General features: G+C 39.8%; 1 protein-coding gene across 12 annotated transcripts in view; it reads right to left on the bottom strand.

Annotated features, from left to right (window-relative positions):
* PUM2 (pumilio RNA binding family member 2) overlaps positions 1-27,058 on the bottom strand; it is a 69,952-nt gene extending 42,894 nt beyond the window's left edge. For 5 of the 12 annotated variants that reach the window (XM_044445205.1, XM_044445210.1, XM_044445212.1 and 2 more), the window contains exons 1-7: positions 26,860-27,015; positions 9,202-9,270; positions 4,726-4,831; positions 4,382-4,569; positions 3,305-3,477; positions 1,945-2,218; positions 1,394-1,487 (exon numbers count right to left, since the gene is read on the bottom strand). In XM_044445205.1, coding sequence (XP_044301140.1) covers positions 1,394-1,487; positions 1,945-2,218; positions 3,305-3,477; positions 4,382-4,569; positions 4,726-4,831; positions 9,202-9,252 — 886 coding nt within the window. In that variant the 5' untranslated portion in view covers positions 9,253-9,270; positions 26,860-27,015. Of the gene's footprint in view, positions 1-1,393; positions 1,488-1,944; positions 2,219-3,304; positions 3,478-4,381; positions 4,570-4,725; positions 4,832-9,201; positions 9,271-26,859 lie in introns of all 12 variants that reach the window. The other 7 variants (XM_044445206.1, XM_044445211.1, XM_044445213.1 and 4 more) reach the window with 3 other exon arrangements.
* Positions 27,059-27,884: the final 826 nt, after the last annotated feature.

Here is a 27,884-nt window from a genome sequence, read left to right as displayed (position 1 = left end):
TACTGTTATATCATACAACCAGTAGATTTATTAGCCCCGAAAATTCACTGCTTGATGGGGTTTCAGAAGATATGAAAAGCACAGTACACACCACTTCTATCATTTAACTGCCAGGTTCATGTTCTACCGCCAAAAATATTCATAGTTTCTGTTGACATCTTAAACTGAAGATGAAGTCAGGGGACTGTCCACTGCTCTCCTCACCCTGCATCCCCATGTGTTCCAAATCTGCTTCAGAAGGTGTTTCAACACTGCCAAGTAGATTTGGAACATGCACAGGGGAAGGAAGGGAAATCCATTTCACTGGTGAACAGTCAGCGCTGAATTACATCTCTAAATACACTAAAACAAGCATTTCAGGAGCTCAAAACATATTGATGTAAGCAATTAAAAAAAAAACTGACTTTGACAATCTAGTGGTTGGTAGGACCCCAAGTAGGCACATTAGACCCTAAGTAACCTCTCACTCATCTAATTTGCTTTTTCCTTCTCACACCATTGTTCTCTACCTCTCACCAGTCAGCAGTGAGGGAGAAAGAAGACAGCAGGCCTACCAACTTTCTGCTTCCTCACTGCTGAAGTGACTGCAGCAGGAGAAAGACGCAATGGTAGAGTGTGTGAGAGAGCAACAGCTGGGGTAAGACTGGAGGTAACAGAAGCAGAAGAAGCAGAGGTGGGAATAAGGCAGGAGAAACAGTAAGTGAAGGAAAGCCTGAATGGGAAAGAGTGGAGGGAACAAAAAGAAGCGGATGAAACCAATATGGGAAGCTCAGGGAGTAAAAATAGAGGTCAGCAGCCTCAAAAAAGTGTTAAGTGTGCCCCCATGACTGAAAAAAAAAATATCTAAATTGTTTAGATGTTTAGTTTGAGCAAATTAAAAATGTCACATGTGCCTACAGGCCCCAAAACTCCAGTTTTAAACTATGTACGTGTACCTACATTGTTTGGCAATCAAAATGCAAAGGTGATCGCCAACACTGCATCGGAAAAGGGCAGCTCATGCAATGGATTTCTACCTTCCCCCTGTCCTACCTGCAGCACCCAATACCTCCAAAAAAAATTCAATGGACAAGGCTCCTGATTTCAAGCTATTCCCTTCCACTGGAATGCACAACTCATCATGTTTGGTAGGTCTCACTGACTTTCTCAAGAGGGAGGATAGGGAAGCAAAAGTTCTGTCGCACGAACTGGCCTTCCACTTAACACAGTAATGGACATCGTATGAAAAATATATTTATTCAAACCCATATGCACAGTTATGAAACAACTTACGTACACACCTTTTTAGTTAATTTCCTAATCCAGCCCAGACTAAGAAGATTATTATTAACATGTACTTTGAAAGGTATTTTATTTGACATCTGAGGGAGGCATACTTTGAAAGAAGTCTCACCTATGTGTGGTTGCTGTGCTGCTGCCAGGGCATACTGTTGTTGTTGGGCTGCTGTTAACTGCTGGACAGTAAGAGGATTTGTCCTCTGAAAAAGCTAAGAAGAATGGACAATTTAATACTCTATCTTCAAGAAACCCCACATTATAATTTAAACAATGAACTATGCCCAATACTACTTCTTGGAGTTCTTGTCGCAGGACTGTCCAACATAGTCATGTCTGAATTTTAAAATCAAGGTAGAATTCATTTATATGAAGCATTGGGGCAGAATTACGTATGATAATAAACATTTGGCTGCTGCCAATGGTGGCCCTATGAGGCACACTGTCATTTGTTTTCTGCAAAATGTACCAGTGACCTATGGCTATCACACAGTTTGCTATCCATCCAGCCAGTAATAAGGAACTGGTGTGGGGAAATCAACTGGATGATGACTACAGGACACAGGTAAAGACAAAGGGTGCAGAACTTTATGGAACGACCATTAGCAGTGGCATAATTGTCATCATGTAGTAATTCCACTTTTAACATGACTGTATGAAAACACTAACCTGCTGCTGTGAATTGTAATCAAAGAGTCCCACAGTAGCTCCAGAAGAGTCCATTTGTACCTGATTTCCGGGATAATCAAATTGCAGAGAATCAAGACCCACTTGTTCCATAGCATCCAGATTCTGAGATTCAGAGTTTGAAAATTCTTCCACCAGTGGCTTATGGGTTGCAGGATTAGGAAGGGAAGCCAGCCCTTCTGCGGTGCTTGGGTTAGGCCCGAGACGCTCAGTTACTTCAGTTGGGGAGGCTTGCCGACTTCCAGGAGTACGACTGCTTAAAGAAAAACAGGGCTTCTATAAAGCACAACTGTTTAAATAACGGAACTTGAGAATCGCATATACTAAACAAATAATTTGAAAGTGACATTTATCTATCATTCCATGTAACAGCCAACTCAGATGGTTGAATGCAAAAACAGCTAAGGAGGACCAAGTATGCTCAGTGGGCTCCAGGAGTTACAGACTGTTAAGCAGCAAATGAAGGAAACTGGAAAAAATGAGAAGATGGAAAAGAACAGCATGGCTGATGACCTAGATGACCTGCTACTGTTAGGGGGGGGAAGGATACACAAAATTGTGCTGTTTCCACATGTTACTATATGTAAACTAAATAAGCTTATGAACAAAAAGGCCTCATGGAAAAACTGACTGTGCAACAGGTGGATACAGAAAATATGGAAAGAAACTTTACCCCTAATTATAAATTTCTCACTTACTGTTGACTGATAGATACGCTTCAGCTGTGCTCACCTTTCAGATATGATCACATCTTTGTGATCAAACAAGCTGTGTCTACTGTACATCTTTTGTCTTTGACCCTGACACTAGTAATGAAGGAACAAAAATTCAAGTAACACTTAGCCATAACGTTACACAAAATAAGTGCAGATTTTTGATGAGATGTTGGATGTGAAAGTGTATCTGGAAGAGAGATCGGTCTCTTGCCATAAAAATGCATGAGATAACTTTATCAAATATACTGTTGGAATTAGCTAATCTGTTTAGCCTCTAATTTGTGCAGGTTAATTTGAAGCTGGGTCTCAGCAAGTCAGCCAGGGACATCCTTCTACTCATAGGGATGGAGGCTGTCCAAATTCCTGATGGAAAATAGTTTCCCAATCCTGATTTAAAGCTGTCCAGGTTGCCAACACTTGTTTCACAGAAACCAGATTAATACTTTAAATAAACGAAAGCTGAACTGGTCTCATGACATGCTGCACATATTAAGATGTTAAGTATTACACAAAATACAGTACAAATTATTAAAATGTACAAATTTTATTAAAATGAAAAACTTGATATTCCAATCCCTAACAGTTTTATTTCTTACAAATACACTTTCAAATGGCTTCAGGCTTACATAAAATCTTTGCAATCAGCATCCATTCCATTTGGCAAAACTCTGCCATTTAGTTTAGTAACATCATCATCATCTCCTTGTTTAAGATCTCTGTTTTTGTCCTCCTCAAATGGAGAAGCTTTGCCTTTCTGGTCTCCTTTCTCAGGTCCATCTGTTTCAGCTTCTCTAGTACCCTGGGGAAAAAGAACATTTGATTCTGAATCAAACATCACAAAAACAGCATCATAAAGAATCCCAATTCTACACTTTCCTGCATGTCATATATGCACCTGTGCTTTCAGCATATGAAATGAAACGATGACTACATGTGGTCATCCCAGATAAAGTGGTGTGACTCAATAATGCTCACAGGAAAAAATATATACATTCTGACTGTGGGAGAGAGCCCATGGACACTGCTGCTTATCAAACTAGAAAATAACTTTTTTTTTTTTTTTGCTGATTTTCGCCTTCCCTCTGCAGCTTGCTAAGCCACCTTCTCGTATACTCTTCTAAAAGGTCTTCTTCCAACTTTCTGGAGTAGATTTGAAGAAATCAACAAAAATAACTTCTTTCCCTTCTGTGAATGGAGTCCCACTGACAGAACCATTTTCAACCTATTAACATAACTCTAGGCTAATATATACTGTAAAACATAAAAAGCTAAAGTAACTTCTATTTATCATATGAAGTTGTAAGGAAAAAAATCATGTTATTCTAATTATTTTCTAGCCCATGAATTTAACCTTCAGCTTAATCTAAATAACCTCATCAAATAGTTCTTCATGTCATGGCCTCAATTAAGGGTTAAAAATGAGGGTGAAAGTTTTTTGCAGTTGAAGTGAAGATACATTTAACATACATATTTAATCTGTTTTGAGAACTGACCTCCAGGGGCAGGAAACCTCTAAAAAAGTTCCAATGAGTACAATGAAGTCCTGCATGTTATACTTTGGTTCACAGCTATTATTTGGAAGAAAATAATATTCATACAAATAGCATAGCAGGTGTACACAAGCACACTATTCTTGTCTCTGTACAGAAAATATAGCAGTAAATAGTCTACATCACTTTTGTTGACATAAACAAGTTACTTACAAAAGCTCCTTTCCTAAATCGGGAGTCCAATTTATCTGCTGGAGAAGAACTTAACACATATTCTACCATGCTCACACCAAGGCCACCACTCTCTGATCGAGGAGATAAGACAGCATTTACTTCACTGTTTCCATGAAAAATATGCCCAGGCTTTCTCTGAACCATAATAGGCTGGGACATAGAGTGGTCTGTTTGAAAAAAAGACATTAAATTAACCAGATATATGTACACCAGCACAGAGTGTAGCAGATTTTCAGATCACCAAACATAGTATCATCCTTCCCCACTAATTTAATTTCCAAATTGAGTTCAGATCATGCATTTTTAAAATACACAACACTTACGAGGTGTTCCCCAGGCAGCTTCTCTCCATTCATCACCAAGGAATATGCCTTTTTGTCCATCCTTCGCTGGATCATCTGGTTCCCAAAATTTTTTGGCAGGTAGCAGCTGTTTAGAAAGGAGATACCAGTTTAATGATTAATTCCCAAATTATCCTTGCATAACAGGGATAAATCAGTTTCCCCTTGTCTCTAAGCCTTCCTTTTAACTAAACTTACCACTGAGCATTAACATAGTTCTTGGCAATCAAACAGTGACCAACAGCTGTGAGTCAATGCCTTGCTTAGGTCATAGTGCATTCAAAGTGCTATCTGTGTAATCATCTGCCTGGGGATGACTTGTCATGTTGTCCAAACTCCATGGGCTGTTGCTGTGTTCTTTCAAAGTTGTTTCTCCTCCCCACAAGTCATTCATATGCTACTGCTTAAACAAACCATGGTTTGTTTAACCCATAGTGACAGTGTGAACTGAACATTTAAGTTCATTGAGACATTCCATTAAGTGATGCATTCCTAACGTTGATAGCAAACATGCTGGTACATAAAGGCTGGAACAGTGTATGAGTTTGATTACCACCTATGTCCAGTTACATGAATTTAAGCACATCTGAAAGGTCTAAATACGTATAACGAACTATATGCAGGCCTGTAACATTACTGATCAGCTCCTTACTGAAACGAACTATAACGCCCTAACTAACAATTCAAAGTATTTACAGGCAATACCAGAACCAGAATGGCCATGAAGCATAATTAGTTTTATGCTTCATGGCCATTATACCTGACTGCTCCTCGCTAGTTTAGGGGCACATCAATGTAACTTGTATCAAACTGCAAATCGTACAAAATTTTACTGGTCCCATGAACCAAAGTTTCTTCTTATAATCCATTTCCATTCAGTCATACAGTTGTTTGCAGATTCTAATCTCACCTGCACGTTTATGATGGGTGGTATTTACTGTTTAAGTTATTTTACATAATGGCCGTGTTTCTTGTGATTTGCTTTTCACATCTACAGGTGGATCCAAATATCTGAACATGTGGGTGAATAGAAACTGACTTTCCTGCTAACCTCCAGACCCTCCCGAAAATGCTCCCTCAAGGGTTGGAGAACTCCTTCTTAGTGGACTGTCATATGAGGGACTAAGAGAAAGATTGCAGGATATACGTAAAGGGAAGACAGTCCCTCCAGCTGATTTTCTGCCATCTTCCTCTTCCCTCTGCATCAGAGCCTGTTCCACTCACAAGAGCGCCCAAGCCTTACACGAAGCGTTTTCAGGGGGCTCTAGGGAATGGTGGGGACAGAATACAGGGCAGAAAGTCAGGTTCTGCCACAAGAAAGTAACTGGATCCAACTTGATATAGATTTAGTTTATTTACGATGTATGGAGATTTGTTTAGCATCTCTTTCCAAATTATGACTTCAAATTAATAGGGTGAGTTGATCTCCTTCTCATACCCCAAAACATGAAAATTCACCTTCCTATTGATGATTTTGAAAAACAAGTGTTCAATATACAGTACCTTACAAATATACTTCTAAAACCAGGAAAAAATGGGGTTTTGCTTCACATCCCATGCAGCTTAGATAGGGTTTCCAAGTTACCAGTTCTAAACCTAGGAAAATATGTCAGCTATTTCAGTACTTTAAAATTTTGTAACTTGGAGTGATTGGCTGCAGCTACAGTTAAGATACTTATGTCCCACTGAAATAGATGCTGTCCTCTGTAAGAAGTATTTGATCTCTAAGAAAGAGAAACATTACAATGAAAGAAAAGTTATATATAAAATGCAGTTTTGAAGAAATTTGATTTTCTATTTTTTAGTATGGACTTTTTTCCTTCTTACCCTACTTACAAGGAGGAGTATTTATAGCTACTGCCTCATAGCCCAAAACTATTCAGGAATTTCCATCCTTAATCCCACAAATTGGTGAAATGACCTGCTCTATTATGCCTTCTACTGCCAATTAGGTGAAAGCATTTCACAAAAGCCATAAATTATTTTTTGTTTTCCATGAATGCAGAAGTGGAAATAAGCCATACAATAGTAAGTAATTCCTTACAAGTACTATGGCATTTAGGTGACCTGTTCTTTTGTTCAAGTATCACTGTAGGTAGTGTGGGGAAGGTAAGGAAATATGATGTATTGAGCATCCAGGGTCTCCTCACAGATCCCCTTTGGTATAATCCCTATCAAGATGGACATGTTGCAGTGTACAACAAGTGAACAGAAAGAAACCCAGTCTGGTCAATCTTTTTGAGCTTTCACTCTCTCCGTAACTTGTGAAACTGAGCCAAGACTGATAAAGCTGGTAATACCTGGGATGACTATACTGTAGCTTCTGTAAGTTATTTCTGTAGTCCCCATTCACTGAAGATACAATGGGAGATGGTATTGGTAGGTGGTCTTTGGTATGGGAACATACCATACAGTGTGATTATGTTACTGTTTTCAGCAACTTCATTGTCATCAACAACATTCAATGTAATTTCTGGCAAACACATTTTGCTCACTATCTATGGTGCAACTAGTTTAGTCTCTTATGCCTCTGAAGATCATGCAGGCTGACACATAACTATATCCCTTTACTAACTATATCCAGGTGAGGCAGTGACTGCTCTAAACCACTGTTTGAGCTTATTAATGGAAGGGATGTATGCCAATAAGCTGAAGTGCATCCAGATAAGTTGGAGGTGCTGTTGGTAAGGAGTCCATCTGTTCAACTGTTGAGTTTTCAACCTGTCCGGGATGGGGTTGCGCTCCGCGCTAAAGGACAGGATTTGCAGCCTTGGAGTGCTCCTGGATCCTGAGTTGTCACTTGTTGCTCAGGTGACTCATATCTAGGAGTGCTGTCTAGCAGCTTTGGCTGATTTATCAGTGGCATCCCTACTTGGATCAGTGGAGCCTTGCCATGGCTACCCATGTGCTACTAACCTCCCACATGGACTGCTGCAATGTGCTTACCATGGGGCTGCCTTTGAAGACGGTCCAGACATTGCAACTTGTTCAAAATTGTGCAGCGTGCCTGCTAACTATGACCAGGATTTGTGAACACTTCACACCAGTCCTATACAGGCTACATTGGCTGCTAGTTGCCATCTGGGCCCAATATAAAGTGCTTACATACAAGGCTCTGAATGTGCCGGGGCCAAGTTATCTGAGGGAGCACCTCTCTCCATATATACCCTTCCTATCTCTTAGGGTTAACATCCAAGGCCCTCCACTACATTCCTTCCTTGAGTGGGTTGGCAAAGAGGAGAGCATTCCCTTGTATTGCACCCCAGTTGTAGAATTTGATTACGCAGGAGATCAGGCATGTGCCAACTCTATACTCCTTCAGATGCCACCTGAAGACCTTTTTGTTACGCACATACTCTCTAGAGTAATTTGTACGGTTTGTATTTAAATTTGCTGCTGCAACCATTTTAACTGTAAAAATGTATAGTAATTTTATTTTGGTTGTTAATGATGCTGTTTTACTGAATTATTGTTTACATTCTCCCTGTTTATTAACATTTGTTGATTATTTAATTTATATATTTAATTTGTTTTACTATTACCTGTTGTTTTATAATTATTAATTTTATCAATATTATTGTCTTATTGTATTGATGTATTTTATTCTTGACTGTATGTAACCTGTTCAGAGAGCCTATGGCTAATTGGGTGGCATATCAATCAATCACTCAAATAAACAAACAAACAAACAACACAGCCAACTTTAAAATATATTTGCACATCATGCTGCCCAGACTATGCAAATCTGGTTTCACATAAAATTCAACACAGAAATCTTTTGACGATAAATTAATTACAACAGGAATAAGTAATTTCATGGCTGTATTCTCACTGCTGCACCACTAAATCTGGCAGTGGCAAAACCCCTGAACATTTGCCACTGATTTTCAGCAACAAGCTATTTGAGAACAAGCTTAATCGAATCTTTTAACCACTCTACAGTAGTTGCCATTGAAATCTGGTACCAAACCATCAATTTTGCTGCTACTGCAAATTGGCTCACTGACTCTACATTTATTTATTACATTTGCATGCCACCACATAGCCTGAGGCTCTCAGAGCAGCTCATTTAGACGCCTAATTATATCTTTAATGAAAACAAAAGTATTCAACCCTAAAACTGTTTTAAGAATGAGCTCTCAAAGAGATTACTCAATGTGGTGCTGTGTGGCCAGCACAAAATGCTACCTGTTATCTCCAGACAGGCATAGGGCATATAGGAGCTCACTGTGCCAATTCTGGTTCAATTTCACTAGCTATCTGTTTGCATGTTCTGTTTTTTTAATTCCCTATAGGCTGACTGGCCTTTTATTCTGGTTGTATTTCTTAGTTTAGGTGATTATTTTTAAATGAGTGTGATGGCTGTTCAGCTCTTCTTTTAAGGCTGGTTTATCAATTTGGGGATTACAAATTCTAAGCAAATGTCAACTGTATAAAATTGCATCTATAAATATTTACCTCTCCCATTCCCCGAGATTCTAGTGCAAGAGCTTGAAACTCATGATTCATTTCATCCACAGAGCAACCCTACAAAAATGACAAAATAAAAATTAGAACACTGCAATGATTTCACAGGAAATACACATGCAACAAATATAACAAGATCAATGCAATGGCTGAACAAATTTAAGGCAGCATACACAACCAATACTTCCCTTCCCGTCCTCACACCTGCAGTTTCCAAAGTTAGACAGAAGAATGACACATGAAAGCAATTTCGGGCAACTCCCCTTTAGACTGAAGTTCCTGGTGACACATTCAAGTACAGGAGACTGAAAGATTAATCTAAAAAACCCTATATTTTAGAACTTACTAAATGTTTGCATAATTTACTATATAACTAACACAGTATGTCCTATATTTTATTAAGTTTCCCAGTTGAAAGGCACCAGCTAGTTCTCTTATTTACTCAGCGAACAGTCTGAAAAATATCTGCAGAAACATATTGCTTATTATCTAACATAAAATCTTAAAAAGTAAGTACCGGTATCATAAATACAACTGATGTTACCTGTGCATAAAGATATGCTTTCTACTATGAGCATATAAGAAATGAAGGAAAAGCTTACAAGGTCAAGCAAGAAAAATGTACAGTAATCATACTACAAATATATTTCAAAGAAAATGCCTTGATAAAAAGAAGAAATACTGAAAAGGTGATTTAGTAGTACAGGATCTACTATCTGCAAACACAACCATCTCTCCCACAGGTCAGCCATGCCTTGCCTATTAAGTCTAAATACAGGTCCTCAGAATAGACTTTAAATCCCTTGACTATACTAGTGATAGTCAAATGTTAAAGAGCATCCATGCTCAAGTATTTGAAAAACTAAATTAACACACTCAGCACAAAGGAGGAGATAAATCTCCTGAGATTTTTAATATAAAATTAAAAGCAAAAGAGCAAGGGAAGTTAAGGCTAAACCAAATTATTGAGTTTAACTGTCTGAGCCACAGACTGAATCAACTGTTCAAACAAAATTGCCACATAATTAAAATATTTCTAAGGAATGATTCATCACAGCCATACTTGCTGGTTATCCACCATCTTTCATTATTTGGAAAACAGAAATTCTAAAAGCTGAATGCCCAACAATTGTGTATATCATAACACTTAAAACACAAACGTATTAATTCTAATTATAATACTATCCACCTTGTAGGCAACTTTAAACAGACTTGGTTACACAATATATAGATTAATGGACTTTCGGGAACATAGGACCTTGTTCAAATATGTGAGTACTAGACTGAAGCAAAGACTTCCTCCTTGCTTTAAAACCATAAAATAATGAGCATAGAAAATGGCTACCCAATCTCAAGGAAGCATGAATTCTACTGCCCCTTTCCAGAGCAGTACCTTCAACTCTGACATACAGAATCCACAGTTTCTGTGGATATTTTTTGCTTAGCAACTAACTGACAAAGAGAAGAGGTACTGGATTCTATGGCATATTGCTGCTTGAAGGATAGATCTCACGAGCCCTAAGTGATCTGCTTCCACTGATGAAGGAACTAGCAAAGGCTGGCAGAAATGAAGAAATGTATGAAGGTATTTGTTGAAGGAATAACCAAATTGAAGGTGAAGGAGATGAGATCATAAAGTCAGATCTTGCAAATAAGAAGTCAAAGGATAATAATGCAATAGGTAGTATTAGCAGGCAATACACACAGATTCTTAGGGAGCTGTATTCCTTTCATCAGAACCATTTTTGAACTACTCAGATCCTTCAGCAGTTCATTTACACTAAGCAACTGCATATACTAAACAGGGGCAGGTTGAGCAGTAAAGTAATGATTTTAACCTTGCAATATTTTGATGACGAGGAAACCTTACCATAAAGGCTCCTTTGGAAGGCAATGAATGCATTTTCCCATTTTAACAACTGAAAAAATACCTTATAATATACTTTATAGTTGAACCACGTAGCTGTATCTACTACAGCACTGTAACATAAAAAGTAATTTTTGGCTCTCAACCTGAAAGATTATTATTCAAATATTAATTTATTGTCTATGACCCAAATCATATAGAGTACGGAATGGGAAACTGTTTTGACTTTCTCCATACTGCAGAACTCTCATCAGTGGATCAAATGTGCAACTGGTGAGGCTGAGCTAAAATATATTGGAAGCACTGGAATGTGCAATTCAAGAAATGCTGGGAAATAATGCTACAATCTCTGTTGAACAGTTTATTTTGATTGTTATGAGCAAATTAAAACTGATGAAAAAGAACATGGAGATTAGCCACTATGTCTCATAAGTGCTGATAGACCCATCCTTCATAGACATGATTAATATCCTTTAAGCTATATATATATATCTATATATATATATCTATATATATAGATATATATAAAACTTTTATATGCCATCCCCTCATGCCTCGGCATCTCGGGATGGCTTACAACATAGAATTAAAACAATAAAACAGTAACAGTAAAATTATATAAAAACCAAAACAAAAACAAAAAAGTGACTGTTAATGATAAAATTGATTTTTAAAATAGCCATTAAATAAAAAGGTTTTAACCTGGCACCGAAAAGAATATAGACTCAGCGCCAGGCGCACCTCTCCAGGGAGCACATTCCATAACCTGGGTGCCACTGCAGAAAAGGTCCTGCTCCAGTAGTTGTTCTTTTTATCTCTTTTAAAGAGGGCTCCCAGAGCAAAGCCTCTCTCGCAGATCTTAAGGGGCGTGAGGGTATGTAAGGGAAGAGGTGCTCCTTCAGGTATCCTGGTCCCAAGCCATTCAGGACTTTATAGGTTAAAACCAGCACCTTGAATTGGGCCCGGACTTCAACTGGGAGCCAGTGGAGCTGATAGAGGACCGGCATTATGTGAGAGTTATGGCCAGTCCCTGTCAGCAGCCTGGCAGCTCTGTTCTGCTAGCAGCTTATACCATACTTGTGACAACAACCTCTAAAGTTAATCATGAAATACTTTCTTCAGTCTACTCTAAAATCTGTATGGTCACATACTCAGTCAACAGTGAAGGAATGCTGCAAATGGTTGTACCACTGTGGAAGCTGTTTCCAGATGAAAAGCAAAGAAAAGCCTTCATGCCATGCTTGAGAGCTTTTTCTGGAGGCATCTGGTTAGCCACTATAGGAAACAGAATGTTCGACTGGATGGATCTTTGCCTTGATCCAACAGGCTTCCTTTTATGTTTTAATCAATAGATGTAGCAATGGTTATGGAATATCAGAGACAGGAGTGCAAGTGCCGGGAGTCTAACAGTCAGTGAGTATGAAACAATGACTAGATTCTTTCTCCAGGACATCCTTCTCCAATATGGGCCCCATCATATGCTTTGGCCAATTAAGGCAGCATTGTCCAGCAGTCAGGATGAAAGACACTGTCATTCAAAACATCTGGAGGACACCAGATTGGGCAAGGCTACACCAGATATTAAGTACCTACTGTAAAAAGAGCTTGAGAAACATTCTCTCCAGAAAGGCAGCTGAGGGAAGATTTTAATCCCTGAACCCTCTTGAATGCAACAAGTCATGAGTAACTAACTACTACTTGCTGAAAAAAAGTTAACACTTCTGTGCCTGAGAACTCTTCCCCTGCAATCAACTCAATGCTGTAGCTAGGCCTAAACAGTCTAGGGTAGGATAGCTAGAGGATCATCTCTTCTCATATGAAACTGCCACTCACTGAGCTATTCTTGCTCCATGTGAGTTTAAATATTGCCAGAGAATTTTCCCTAATGGTGATTAGTGTTTTGACTGCCTTTGTAGGGTAGCTTATACAGGACACTGAACCCATTTTAAGTTGTTAACAAATTGTTCTTCAGAGTACTTTCAGCCAAGAGTAATTAGATTGCTGTTACTGGGTGACTTCAGGCCAGTCGCTTACTCTCAGCCTAACCTACCTCAGAAGACTATTGCAAGGATAAAACTGAGAAAGTGGATTATGTAAGCTGCCTTGGGTTCCTTGCAGGAAAAAACAGAAGATGTAAATATAATAAATGTATTTTCTTTGCTAAACATGTTTATGTTCTTCTGTACTGCTACTTACTACTTTTTACTTTTTTACTTAACTTGTTTTTGTTATTTATTAACAACCATTTTGGTGATCCTGTAGAAATGCTCTTGAGAAACTAGACTCCAAACCAGAAGGATTAAAATATGGGATAGCAATGAACAATAAAATGAAGAAATCTCCAATTTAGCGGGGATTATTAGCTTTAACATAAAAGCTAAGATTTCTATTGTGCTACACTGGGAAAAGAGTATTGCCTTCCCGTATTTTGATTGGTTTTCTGCATAAGGAATACTGCTATTACAATGAAACTAACTTGTTACATGAAGGCAAGAAAGAATCAAATATCTGAAAATATGTTTATTGAGAAAGGGAGTGTTTTCATCACATTTTGGAATAATAAATTCCAGGATAGTATCTTTCCATACTTTTTATTTTCACTGGTCTGCAAGCGTGTACCTGTAAGATATTTTGTATTATTACAATTTTTTCCAATTTTTAAAAAGAATTTACTGCTCTATCTTAGGGCCTCTTCTCCTATACAGAGATTTTCTCCAAGCAGTAGAGAAGGCACATTCATGTATGAAATGTGAGATGAGTACTTATTTTGTTGGAAGTCAGTAAAACTGGCAATTGACTCGTGCACATCTCACAGGAGGCACTGGTTTTCACCATTTTTTGCAGAGAATAGTCAATAAAAATAGCACAGTACCAAAGAACTGACGAAGTACTAAGCTTTGAAGTCCCATCTAAATTCCAAGTGCCTTGCTACCTTATACAACAAGTATTGCAATCCATTTCTACACAGTTTGCTCCCACACAGAGCAAAGCAACAATACCACAAAGGCAATGGAAATTAATGACACGAGTTGTTCTGATTTGCTGAAACCAATAATCTCTTAAGCATGTAGGTTCACCACAGAAGCATGTTTTAAATTAGCAAAGCATGCTTTCATAACAGAAATTCCTCTCATTCACCAAAATAAACTTTTGTTTAAGAGGTTAGGACATAGGTTTTACAGGGTGAAACAGAATTATGTAATTAAGCCTAATATTTAAAAACAGGTTTGCCTTGTAGATTACTATAGCGTAACTTAGCTTATTTAAAGCTTGTGTAATACAATCCAGTGCTAGTGAGGTTCTTCACAAACTTCCTGAACAGATTCCTTCCTACAAATCACTAAAAGATTGGAACTCACTCACATTTTTCAATTCTTGCTCAGAACAGGCAAAAACCAGGTAGTCAAGACCAATGGAAACTGTAAGACCAGGGATATGTTTACCCAATAGATCAAACAAACAAGCCTTGACAAAACTGGAGAAAAAGAGGAAAATCTAGCAACACAAACAAATATTTCATAGAGAGAATTCATTACAAATCCCATGCATGACATTTATAAAGAACTGAAATGAAATCAACCCAAAGGGTTTATCAATTTAAATCAGCAAGAAAAAATGTTGACTTAAATTACCGATTAAAAAAAAAAAACTTCCTAGTGAAACTTTTTCAGAGTATTTCCTGAACAATGGTGCAAATGTAACCATTAAACCATGTTAACTTATATCTAAACTGTATTATTTACATTGCTTCATCCTAAAAGCAGGTTTTGCCCAACTGTATATATTTTTCATGCTTCCCTTGTTCATTCATGCAGGGAATCCCTTTAAAAATATTCCCACATAGGATCTTTCTTGAGACCAAAAATCAAGTAGTAGGCAAAAGTGAAATGCCCATTACTTACTTAAAAAGGTCTGATAGTCATGGGACAGTTTTACTTTCACTAGGTAAAAATGAAGTGCTTCCATCTGGTAGACAGAGTATAAATATTCATATTTGAGAACTGACTAGATTGGTTCTTCATGTCCATAGAAAAGTTTCTCTTAACAGAAGCACTGTTTTGGTTTAGAGATATGGCTTACATATTTCTATCCAGATTATTTATTTTTTACATAGTTGTTATTCAAGAGAAATGTACTTAATATGAGCAAAAAACCAATTTAATTTATAAAAATCTACTTCTATATTTTCATATGATTATTATACACTCTTCTATATTGTCTTCTGCCCTAACGAAATCCCCCCTCCCCCTTTTGGCGTATTACCATGAGATAAACACAGAACAGCAATCCTATTTAGCCTGGGCCTTGGCACATGTAATTTAACTCAGAAAAGCTGAGACACTAGATTATTCAAGCAAGAACCAGTAGTTATGCTGGACAAAGTCATTTCCATGAGATAAAAACCAGAAGTGAATGTTTGTATTGGTAAGGGATTCGTAATTCAAGATAGTCAAGTGTGACGGTGCCATTAATTTGTTTTGTAAGACACTAAGGGAACATCCTACTGCCCCCCACCCTTGAAAACTATAAGCCTCCAAACTCAGAGGGGTCTGTGCATTGTATGCACTCAACAAGATACAGCTGGCACAATCTTCACCACAGCAAACCTTGCACCCCAAAGTTTATCTAAATGGCCATTTTCACCCTTCTAGATAAAGTAAAAGGTATGAGGAGGGAAGGAGTTGGAATAAGTTTGTACACCCAAGTCCTCCCCTTCTCTGGCACATCCTCTTTTCTCCCATTGGTTATCTCAGGGAAGATAGCTTGGCTTGCAGAGGGCAGGGTTTAGACTTGGCCTTTGGAGTCCCAATTCCAAGATCTCAGGATCTCTGAGCTGGGACTCCAGGTAATCCTAAGGTCCATCAGAAGGCCAGAAGATTGTGTTGCAAGTGCAGGATTGGCATTTTTATGATATGACTGAGTTGTTACTATACTATTTTTAAATGAGAGAGAAATTTATCATTTTCAAATATAAATTCTGCTTTATTTTAAAAGGTATTTTATCCACCTTGACTACTCAACAAAGAGTGGCTACCACTGTTATTAATATAGAGCTTCTGGTATACATAAATCAAAAATAGAGTGCTAGAAAATTCCTTCACAAGTTTAAGAACAATCTCTTCCTATAAAGTATCAGATTCATGTCATCTCATTCTTCTTAGGAGAGAGATAATGTACACTTCTCTTCAAAGAACTATAGGAATGATTACCACGCACGATTCACTTATATTCATCTCATTCCCAAAATAACTAAGCAAAATCCACAGTTAAGGCAATAGAACCGTCACTTCATATATCAACATACATTACCTTTCTCACATATCTGTCAAGTACTACATGGTGGCTAAAAGGTTCCAAATAATTTTGAATACCTGTCTGTTTCCTGCAGGTCAACCAGCAAGAAAGGGCATTGTTGATCAAAAGCATTTCCACATACTGCTTATCTATTTTTTTCAAGGGTTTCAAAATGTAATGAGCACAAATGTAACGTATTTAACTGCCACAATTAGGTTAGTTTCCAAGACTTATCCAAAATGCAGCATAATCTGACATTCAAAATCCCACTCTTCAACTAAAAACAGACATACAGCTTTTAATCAGGTCACCTAGAAGAACCCTATGAATATTTTTCATAGTTTTATGAAATTATTATGTGGCATCATACCACCTCTGATTTACGGCAACTCTATGAATGAATGCACTCCAAAATGTCATGTCCTTCACAGTCCTGCTCAGCTCTAGTTAACTCAAGGCTGTGTCTTCCTTAATGGAATCAATCAATCTCATATTTGGTCTTCCTTTCCCTAGCATGATTGTCTTCTCCAGTGAGTCTTCCCTTCTTGTGATATGCTCACAGTACAACAGCTTCAGTTGCATCATTTTTACTTCCAGGGAAAGTCGACTTGATTTGATCTGGGACCCATTTGCCTTTCTGTTAGTCCACGGCACTTGCAAAGCTCTCCTCCCGAACAATGTTTCAAATGTACTGATTTTCTTCACTGTTCAGCTTTCACATCAATACATAGAAATCTGGAATACAGTAGTAAGGATAATGTTGGTTTTGCTCTTCCATAGAACGAGAGCCAGTATGGTGTAGTGGTTAAGAGCATGGGACTGGGACTCAGACAATCTGGGTTCTAGTCCTTGCTCAGCCATGGAGCCAACTAGGTGACTTTGGGCCAGTCAGACTCTCAGCCCAACCTACCTCACAGGGTTGTTGTTGTGGGGGTAAGATGGAGGAGATGTAAAGTGCCTTGAGCCCTTTGTAAGAAAAAGGCAGGATATAAATTGAAAAACAAACAAACATCCTTACACTGGATGATCTCTTCTAGATCATTCATTACTGCCCTTCCAAGTCTTGGTCTACTTTGAATTTTTTCAGGTGCAATCTCCATTTGACTGAACCAAGGTATGCAAAATCTTTCACTATTTCCATTTCTTCCTAGTTGACAGCCAACTTCTGTCATTCTTTTGCACTCGTGATTTTAGTTTCCTGCATGTAGTCCTGCTTTTGCAGTTTCTTCTTTCACTTTCATCAGGACTTGCTTCAGTTCACTGCTGCTTTCTGTCAGTAATATGGGATCAACAGCGTATCTTAAATTATTGGTGTATCTTCAACAAATTTTCACTAATACAGATAAAATACAACCATCTGATACCTTTGCCTATAGGAAACCATTGTGTTTCTCCATATTCTGTCTTAACAGTAGTTTCTTGCCCACTGAAGCACACCTATTTCTCTCAGAACCATCCATAGCTTCTCATGTTCCATACAGTCAAAGCCTTTGCTGTAGCTGGTAACAAATAGATTGATTTTCTGAAATTTTTCAGTGCATTCTATTAGCCAATGTATATTTGCAATCTCAAGTGCTTCTTCCATCTTGAAATTGAGCTTGAACATCAGATATTTCTTGCTTGATATAGGGGTAAAAATCTTTGTTGGGACATCTTGAAAATAGCTTGGAAAATGAGTGCAATTCTCCTATCGTTACTTGACTCATTTCCCCAGTCATCTCTTGGGGATTGAAATGTAATTGAAGGTTTCCATTCTGTGGGGCAGTTTTATTTCCTTTAGTTAGTATAGTCTTGTTAGGGTTTAGACCAATTCAGTCCCTGCAATGGAGTAGTTCTATTGGTAACATATCTACTGCAGCTGCTTCGTTGCTTCCAAGGGTTTTAAGAGCAGCTTTCACTTCAATTTCTAAAATTGCAGGTTCTTGCTCACAGCATTCCCCTTCAAAGGAGTCAGACATCTTTTTATGTCGTATGCACAGCTCTTCTGTATATAGTTTCCACCTTCTATTTTCTCCTAGTCAGACAGTATATTCCCATTTGTCTTTCAGCATTTCCAATAATCTTCTGGCACTATCTCTTGCTTCACTTCGGAATGTTCCATTATAGGGTTTTCAAAGAAAATTCAGAAGTGGTTTGCTATTGTCGTCTTCCACACAGTACTAACCAGAATTACCTTGAGAGGGGTCCCCAACCTCCAGGCTGCAGACTGGTACCAGTCCATGGCCTCTTAGGAACCAAGGCACATAGCAGGAGGTGAGTGGCAGGTGAGCGAGCAAAGCTTCTTCTGTGGTTGTAACCTCCACAATTTCCTTCCTCCTCTCACTCACATGCTGCCATGGCACCAAGGTACAAGAGAAGGAAGTGTGAGACATCAAGAGTGCTCTGACCAACTGAATCCAATCTCTTTCGAACAGGCTAAAGCTCCTCTGACAGATGCCTTGTTTCTCCAGTGAGACAATGATGCAAGCTGCCCCCCAAACAATAGTATCCAATAGCATGTGCAGACTATGGTTCAGGCACAGGGCAGGCACTCGAATAAAAAAGGTGGAACAACTGAGTCGTAGGCCAATGAGAGCAAGCGAATTGAGGTGAGGGGGTAGGATGATCCTATCCATTTTTTTCTGGTTTTTCCTATGAGAGCGCGAACCCTACTGTAAACTGTGCATGTGAGGGACCTAGGTTGCGTGCTTCTAATGAAAATCTAATGTCAGATAATCTGAGATGGAACTGAGGTGGTGAGTTGTACAATTATTTAATTATATATCACAATGCAGTGATAATAGAAATAAAGTGCACAATAAATGTAATGCATTTGAATCATCCCATGCATTTGTGCAAAACTGTCTTCCACAAAACTGGTCCCTGGTGCTAAAAAGGATGGAGACTGCTGACCTTGAGTATCACTGTCTAGCCTCCCGGTGGCATCACTTTTGGCTTCTCTGATCTCTGACACTCTTAACCTCACTTACCACATTAAGATATGTATCCAAAAGGAGGCAATTATGAATACAATACTGTAAAACTAAAAAAGTTGGATTTCAGATTACAGATAAAAATGCAGAACTCTATATTGCCGGTAATCGTTCTCTTGATGAGACTGGTACCATCAGACTGCATTGTCAATATCCAGGATACCAGAGTCCACTATACCAGAAAGTTTCACCTATTTGTTTTATTTTTATATGTAACTGCACTATGTATCACAGTGTCCTATATACCACTTTCATCTCAAAGCACCTTGTAAAATTGTGAAATAAAATTGGCCTGTAATTAGCATACATGTCAAAGCAAATGATAAAGTTTTTCGTTGTTTTAATGACATTAATGCTTTAAAGATGTTATTTTCAACTGATCACTTTTTGGAGGTTTGGTGCAATGCTTATGCTCAAAACAGTGCATTAAGGGCAGAGATTTCTAAGGGACAGAAATATACTCTTGCACTGAAAGAAGACAATTTATCACAAGTGCTCACCATTATACAACATGACTATATTTGGAAGCAACAGTAAATGACAATGCTGGAGAATACTAGCTTACTGTTAACAAGTATACATAGCTTCCTTCGACCAGCAGGAGCAACTAAACTAACCAGAAATGTAAAGTTTACCAGGGGCTTTGGGATTTTGTGCCCCTTACACATCAGGGTTTCTTCTTGATTTACAATGTTTCACTTGCAAGCAGAGCAAATGAAGAACCCTTATTCTGAACAACAACAACAAAAGATTTACATTCCTGGCTATTTAACCATTTGCACTGGCAAAAGAGCCCAACAAGAATGAAGTGACTGCATGAACCAGCAAAAGAACTAATTCATGGATTCTCTGAATTCTAGCTTAACACTGCTAGCAAACACCCCCTGTGATCTGATTTGCTAGTCTGTGACAATCCACAGATGACGAACTGCAGGTAGTTGAAACTGCAAAAAGTGTGAATGTGCACACCTGTTCCCACTGCAGACCTGTCCCATTTTGGAAATGAGCATTCTTGCTCATTTACATCGTTTCACGAACTGCTAGTTTCTGTTGTGGTAGCAACTTGTTCATCTGGAAAAAAAGAACTAGTGGAGGTTCAGAAACAGAATAGGATATTGCCCCCAGTTTAGCTTTCAAAGTTTTTCATTTTAACAATTTCATGAGAAAACCAAATTATACATGAACTATGTTCTAAAGTACCCTTCCTCAACTAAGTACTCTCCAGATGTTTTATGGCACAACACCCAGCATTCTTGACCATTGGCTATGCTGCTTGAAAGTTAATAAGCCCTGATACATCTGGAGGACACCGGCTTGGAGAAGTTTTTCAAAAGAAATAAAGGGTGCAATCTTACATATGTTTAGACAGAAAAGTCTTATAAATCCCAGCATTCCCCAGCTAGCCAGACTGTCTTTTTTTCTGTCTAACCATGCATAGGATTGTGCTGGGCATGACTTCAGATGTGTAAATAGTTAGAAGAAGTACTGCTTATTTTTTCTATTTAGCCCAAAGATCTCTGTGAAGAAAAAAATCCCTCTTCCCCCACAGCTTCAACATTTCCAGAAATTTTACATGCCTGGGCAACCTAAAACCCTCCATTGTAAGTGTTGTGACAACATGAACACTGAGGATCTAGAAAAGTGTTATGTATAAATACCAGGTATTAGCATTATTAAAATGTGCCGCAGCCCTGCTATATGCACCCATTAACTAATACACAGACTGATTTCCTTCAAAATAATGGAGGTTTCCATTAAATAGTCAAGTCAGGAAACTAGCACCCATGGACTGATACATCTGAGGGAATGAATAAAGTATATTATGTGCCTTAAACAAGAATTATAAATAAATTATGAAGCCAGATGTCAGCATCTATGGCAATGAATGTTCTCTTCAGTGTTCTAGTAGTATTTACCAAATGTAAGGTATTACAGTTTAGGAAAATTGCACACATCAGTAAATTATGGAAAATGTTCTGATCTGCAACAGATTATCAGCTTCAAAATCACAATCATTGATGAGTTGTTGCCTTTGTCCTCACATACAAGTATGCTTTTTCAACCATTTTTAATCCCCCTCATGCTATTATCCTTTTTAACAAAAACCAAAAATATAATCAGGAATTGAGTCTAATGTTTTGCTGAAATCAAGATAAATTGCCTCCATAATACTTCCACAATTCACTAAACTAGAAACCTGATAAACAAGATACGTTAAGATTAGTCTGGCAGAATGTATTCTTGACAAATATATGCTGGCTTCTCCTAATAAGTACTGTTATCAAGATGCTTACAAATTGACCCATTTATCATCTGTTCTAGTGTCTTTTCTGATACTAAACTAGACTGACTGGTCTGTGGTTTTCCAAATAATGTATTTCTTTCCCCCTTTTCTGAACACCGATAGTGTTTTAGAACACAGGAAACAGCATTATACTAAGTCAAAATAATCATGTCTACCCCACTCTTATCAACCTTGACTGAGAGTGGCTCTCCTGATTTCAAACAGGATTTTTAATAGCTCTTTCTTGTGATGCCAGGGTATGAATCTGGGTCTTTGCATAGAAAGAAGGTACTCTGTCACTGAGCTGACCACCCAGAGTCATGTTATATCTCACCTGTTCTCCGTAATTCCTAAGTAATACACAGTTTCTCAGAATACCTCATCAAGTTCTTTCATACTCTAGGAAACAGGCTATCCAGCATTTAACTTATTTAAGAGCCTTAGGTATTTGCTGACTAACTCCTTATTAATCCTGAACCTTAGAATTCACATTTTTGTAAAGATGCATACATACTTTTTGGGGGGAGAACTTAGAGGTGAAACAGGAGTTGTGTGTTTCTTTGTCACCTGTTAACATTTAATCATCTTCACAGAACAGCAGGCCTGCCACTTCCTCCTTCTTCTACTGACCATACCTGAATAATTTTTTTTAATCACTTAGCATTCCTCAGTAGCCTCAACCCATTCCAAGCTTTAGCTTCCCTAGCACAAACCCTATAATTCAAGGCTACCTGCTTGTCTAGTGCTGGTATCTGTCTTTCCTACCACTTTTTATATGAATCCTTTTAAAAATTTCCAATCCAGTTTCAGATCAGAGCTTTTCGTACACCACAAAGTTTAAAAAAAAGAAATCAATTTTTCTCATTTATGATTACATCTTTAATAAGTCCTTCAAAAACTCTCACTCATCCTGCCTCCCCACCAATAGTCTGCCTAACAACAAATCCTACCTAGCATTTCTCTAAGCCAAGTAAAATCGGAGCTTATTGAAAAAGGTTTCCCAACATAATCACCTAGTTAGATGCACAGCCCTGATATTACTGTATGAATGTTATACTAATAAAATGCTCAGATACTCAAGCAAAATTTATAACTTTAGGTTAAATTCTACATTTGCATTCCACTAATTGTTTCTAACCTTGATGATCAAATCAAAGGTCTAAGCAGTTTAAGCATTCTTGATGAAATCCAGTGGGTTGTCTGCTAGCGAAATGGGTCCAGTTGGTAGGAAAAGCCCTCCCATGCCATCCTGATACACACCCCAATTTACTCTGGAGGACTGGATAACCTCCTGAGTAGATTTCTCAATGCAGGGATAAAGGGTTAAAATTCACTCACATTACCCTAAATGTCAATGGTAGACCTAAACAAAATAGTCTTTTTCAAGTATGACTCAAGCCCAGTTATCAGCCAGGTAAAAAACTGCCACCCAAAACAAACCGCATCAGCATAATGGAGTACAGAATATGTGACTTCACCCAATCATAGCACATTAACAACCCCTCCACTTTCTCCCCCACAGGAATTGGTGGAGATCCTTTTTCCTCCTTCTAGCGTGATGTGGTATCAAGCTTGCTTCAGGATAGAAATGGTGGGGGTGGAATGATCCATTACTTTCCCCCATCAAGTTCCCTGTATTGTGAAAGGGCAGGCTGCTCAGGGCACAGTACCAGAGGCTGCAACCATGGGGCACTCTCATTTGAGAATGGGGACAATGCGGAGACAAAAAAGGCTGCTGGGCAATGCAAAAAATCCCTGGTTGGTTCAGCTGTGGGAGAGTTCTCCCCACTTTTTTTTGTGTGTGTAGTCATACTCTGGAATTGAACAGGGTTTACTTGCATTTGAAGAACAAACAGTTCCATCAGGCTCCTCTTACAACCTATGTGGTCCTAGTATATATAATTGAATTTTGAGGCTGCAACAAGGAGAAGATAAATGCCCCATGTCTGTTCCCTTTCTGTTGCTATGCTCAAAGGATAAGAGTAACCTCTGGTATTTGCAATATGGGTTGGAGTTCAATGAGCTCCCTCATTAACCTCTGCATAGCCAAGCATGTAAGAAGTGGGAATGGACATTCTTTCCCATTTTCCCTCTAGGGCCAAAACCCTCATCTGCTGCTGCTTCTCAACTCAATGCACTGAATGTAAGCTGTTGCTGTCAGTTTCTAACATCTCCTGTTGCCTGTCTCTCCCTTTCTCCTTGATACTCTTCTCCTCCCTCAGCTAAGTCTTGGAACATAGTCCTGAAGGTTGTGTATCCTTTCCAGGTGGTGTCCTCTGTGGCCTCTCCTTCCTTGCCGTCTTTTTGTAGTGATCAAAAACAGTGGATTCAACTCACTCCTGCAGACTTGCATCAGCAGGTCATCACTCTGGCTGTGCCACAGCGGTTGTTCAAGTGGGGGCACTGTAATACCAGTAAGTGTGAGGGAAGAAGGCGGTCCTGGCCCATGACCCCTATAGGGATGAGTTCAGATTCCACCCATGTCTTGAACATCATGGGGACATTATGACCCAAACAGCCTTTGATAAACAGGCACTGATTGGGTAGCTAAATCCTTGGGGTAAGCACACACAGGAGGATATGGCAACTACCGCACTGCCAGAGCAGTAGCATCTATCTCTCCCCACCATGATTTGTGATAGGATGTACCCTGAAAATAGTCTGTCAATGTGGACTAGAAAATAAATGGTTGTGCACTGCCTTGTATTATAAGGATGCTTGTACTAGGGGAATTTACCATCTAGCACCAAAAAGCTTCTCCCAAAATACAGAATCGTGTATGATGGTGGACTGATGATTGTGTGCATGGCATCAGCTGGAAACACCTTCTGAAATCTTACACTTATGACTCAGAAGGAGCTTTTCAGGGGTTTCAGCAGGCTGCAGGAGGAAGGGGAGGGCTTCCTTACTTGAGCACGCTTGCACTTCTTCAGCTGAAGGGGCATTCTTATGGTTAAGTTTATAAAACTTCTGAATCACAAAACATTCCTGAAGTGATTTAAAGAATCAGAATCTGTTTACAGAATCAGACAAACCATATTTTCATTATTTTTGTACTACTGACATATAACAGAAACTTAAAAAGTTTTAAATTTTTGTTTCAGCAATATGGCATTCATAATTGCTTTCAATTGTCAGAAACATCTAATTTATTCAACTTAAATATACAAAAAACTATGCTATACCTCAACAGTTATGGAAAACGTTTTTAAAATTCATTTACTGCTTATAAAGAGCCAACATATTATTAAAATCAAATAGTGTACTCTCAACCAATCTTATTGTGTGTGTCTATAGATATATAGATATTTCTATATATAGATATCTCCTTAAATTTTAAAAGGGGGAAATGCAGTCACATTAATCATAACTTTTTGTTTCTCACAGAAATGCATACACATTTCCCTACATCAGCAAGACACTGTGTTTATGATTTGTCAAATTTACAAGATTTTAAACCTCTACCGCACAATGGAACATATGTCTGTCTGCCCACAACATGATTTTCTATGCCTAAAATAACTTTACCTAAACATCCCGTTCTTCCCGTTTGAGTCAAAACATATTGTGAACACTGTTCCACTCAGCACCGTGCCATAACTCCAATTACTAAACTTCTTTACAGTTCCCCACACTACTTCCTGTTTGTTGACCTTTCCTGCAGCCTTTACTACACTCCTTGCTGCTCCTCCCACAGATTTTCTTCCCCAAGCACCAAAATAAGTTCTGTTCACAAATTCCTCTTAAATAGAGTAGAATGTTTTCTATTGTTTTAAAAACAGTATGAATATGAAACCAGAGGAGCTACACAGTAACCAACTTAGATGTTTCCATCACATGCAATGCCTTCCCAATATGTTCTAATGAACACAATTCACTGAGTTGTGCAAAACCTTCCAAAGTTTTGGAGGAACTATAAAATCTCTCTCTTTGGAATTAGGATTATTATACCAGTGGAACTTTTAAGACAAACAGTGAAAGAGTCTATATCTTTTTTTACACACTGCCCCATAGACCATCCTTAATGTAACAGAACAACTCTCCCAGGTTTTGTCTCCACTTCTTTAAATGTTAGTTCCCTTCAGTGCACTCTTTTGTTACTGTAGCCTTTCTCAAATTACCAGTACACAAACTAAAACGTGTCCTACCCATGAGACAAATAAAATACATGTTCTATTGCAAACACCCAATCCCGAAGCTTACCCTAAAACACTCTAGCTTCTTAAGTTGGTTACTGCCATTTTGGGCCCAAATACTCGCCAAAATAGGTTGAGTGCACTAGGCCAGCTCCTGTTGGCAAGACTCCATCAAAACAACAAAGGAAAAGAACTGTCCACTAGTCCATCCACTGCACCCCCGAAAACCTTTCCAGTCTCCAATCGCATGTTCGACTCCCAGACAGAAGGCCTTCAAAGACACCCTTCTAATAAATGGTGCACACACCCACACGGACCCCTCCCTTTTCGGCACACACACCCTAACACTCGGTGTGAAAGGGCAGGGGCACGGAGAAGAATTTAACCGTCCTACCCAAGGAAGGCAACGTTCCTCTTAAGCAGCCCCCTTCGCCCTTCTTCTTCCCCAACACCGCGCCCCACCCACTTCCAAAATTATCTCCCCTGATCTTCCTTCGCCAGTACATTCGCCCCGTCAAACCCTTAGAGCGCCCCGCGGTTTGCAAGACGACACGAGCGCATCCCTCGCACACAAAACAAAGCAAAGCAAAGCAGCAGCGGCAGCAGCTAAGAAAGGATCACCATTTTTAAAGAGCAGCAGCGGCAGCAGCCCAAACCCACCCGTTCAAACGTTCCCACAAGCACCATGTTGGCTCCTTCCACCACACCCACAACCGACGATCTCTTTTCTTCTCTCCCCCTCCCCGCCCCGTTTTTTCTGGTTTTTTTTTGCGGAGGGCGGGGGTATGGCTTCCTTGCCTCCAGCAACCTGGTCCTGCACAGGCCTAGTTCTTTACAACACAAAGGGAGGGCTAGGGTGGGGGGAGGCGGGGACGTGCGCCCAGCCGCCCGCCAGGCCCGGAGCAGCTGCGCGGCGCTCGCCCGCTCGCCCTGCCGGGAACGAAACAATAGAACGCGGGGAGCTGGGAAAGGGAGGACGGGGAGACGCGGTGGGGGAGGAGGCGGGAGGGCGGGGGGGAGGATTACCCCCTCGCTCCTCCCTCGCGCGCTGCCCCTCCGTCCATCCCCCCCCCGCCCCGCGCGGGTGATACTCACGGGCTGGGCTGGCGGCGCTGCTCCCTGTAACGGACGCGGAAAGCGGGGAGCTGCTGCTGCTCCTCTTCCTCGTCCTCCTCTTCCTCCTGGAACACGCTTGCCAGTAATTACCCAACTGTCCCCTCTCTGCCACCCTCGCCTTCCTGCCACCGCCTCCGCCTCCTCCTCCTCCTCCACCCCTCCCCCTCTTTCTCTTCCACCACCACCGCCGCCGCCGTGAGGAAGGACTCACAACAACATGGCGAAAGAAAGAGAAAGAGAGAGGGACGGACATACACGACGACGACAACGGCGGTGGCGGTGGTGGCGGCGGCGGCGGCAGCAACGGCGGCGGCAGCCCACTACCACGCATGCGCGCCGCCGACCCATCGGGAAAAGGGGCAGGCCGGTCGACCTGACAGCAGTGTGTATGCGGACGCGTGCGTCCCGTGCACTCCCTCCCCTCCCCGACGTGCGGCGCGAGCGCCAGCTTCTCCTGTGCGTACGGGCAGAGGCAGCAGAAAAAAAAAAAGGGAGGGGGAGGCAAAACACAGACACAAAAACACCTTCCGCAACAAAGCCGATACCCATAAGCCAAAGAGGCTTGTGTCTTCATGGTTCGCCGGGTAGACTACTTCCGGTTCTTGGTTGCGGTCGGCCGAGTTCTCTTATGTAAGGGGCGAAGGCGGGCTCAGTCGTTGGGAATTTGTGTGGAAACTCGAAATAAAGCATATTTGAGTCTGGAGGACCCCTTTTACTGCGAAATGTTGGATTAATCGTGCTTTCTATCCCAGGAGCAAGCAATACGTGGCAGGACCAGGGAAAGGGTCTGGTTGGCATCTTTATTAATATCACTTTGACCCCAGCAGAAGCTTCTCCCTTTGCGCACAGCCTAATCTGAATCTTGGATTTGGCCACAAATGATCTGTCAGAAACCTCAAGCCGCAATATTTAACCTTGGCAGTGTAAATAAATTGTGCTTTTCTTTTAACACAGAACCTGAAATCTGCTTAGAGAAACGTTTGTGATGTTTCCAGGTTAGACTT

The sequence above is a fragment of the Varanus komodoensis genome, unplaced genomic scaffold (assembly GCF_004798865.1).
Source record: "Varanus komodoensis strain SLA01 unplaced genomic scaffold, ASM479886v1 scaffold47, whole genome shotgun sequence".
Lineage (NCBI taxonomy): Eukaryota > Metazoa > Chordata > Lepidosauria > Squamata > Varanidae > Varanus > Varanus komodoensis.
Note: the sequence above shows the minus strand (reverse complement) of the source record. Positions and strands in the feature narration are given on the sequence as shown.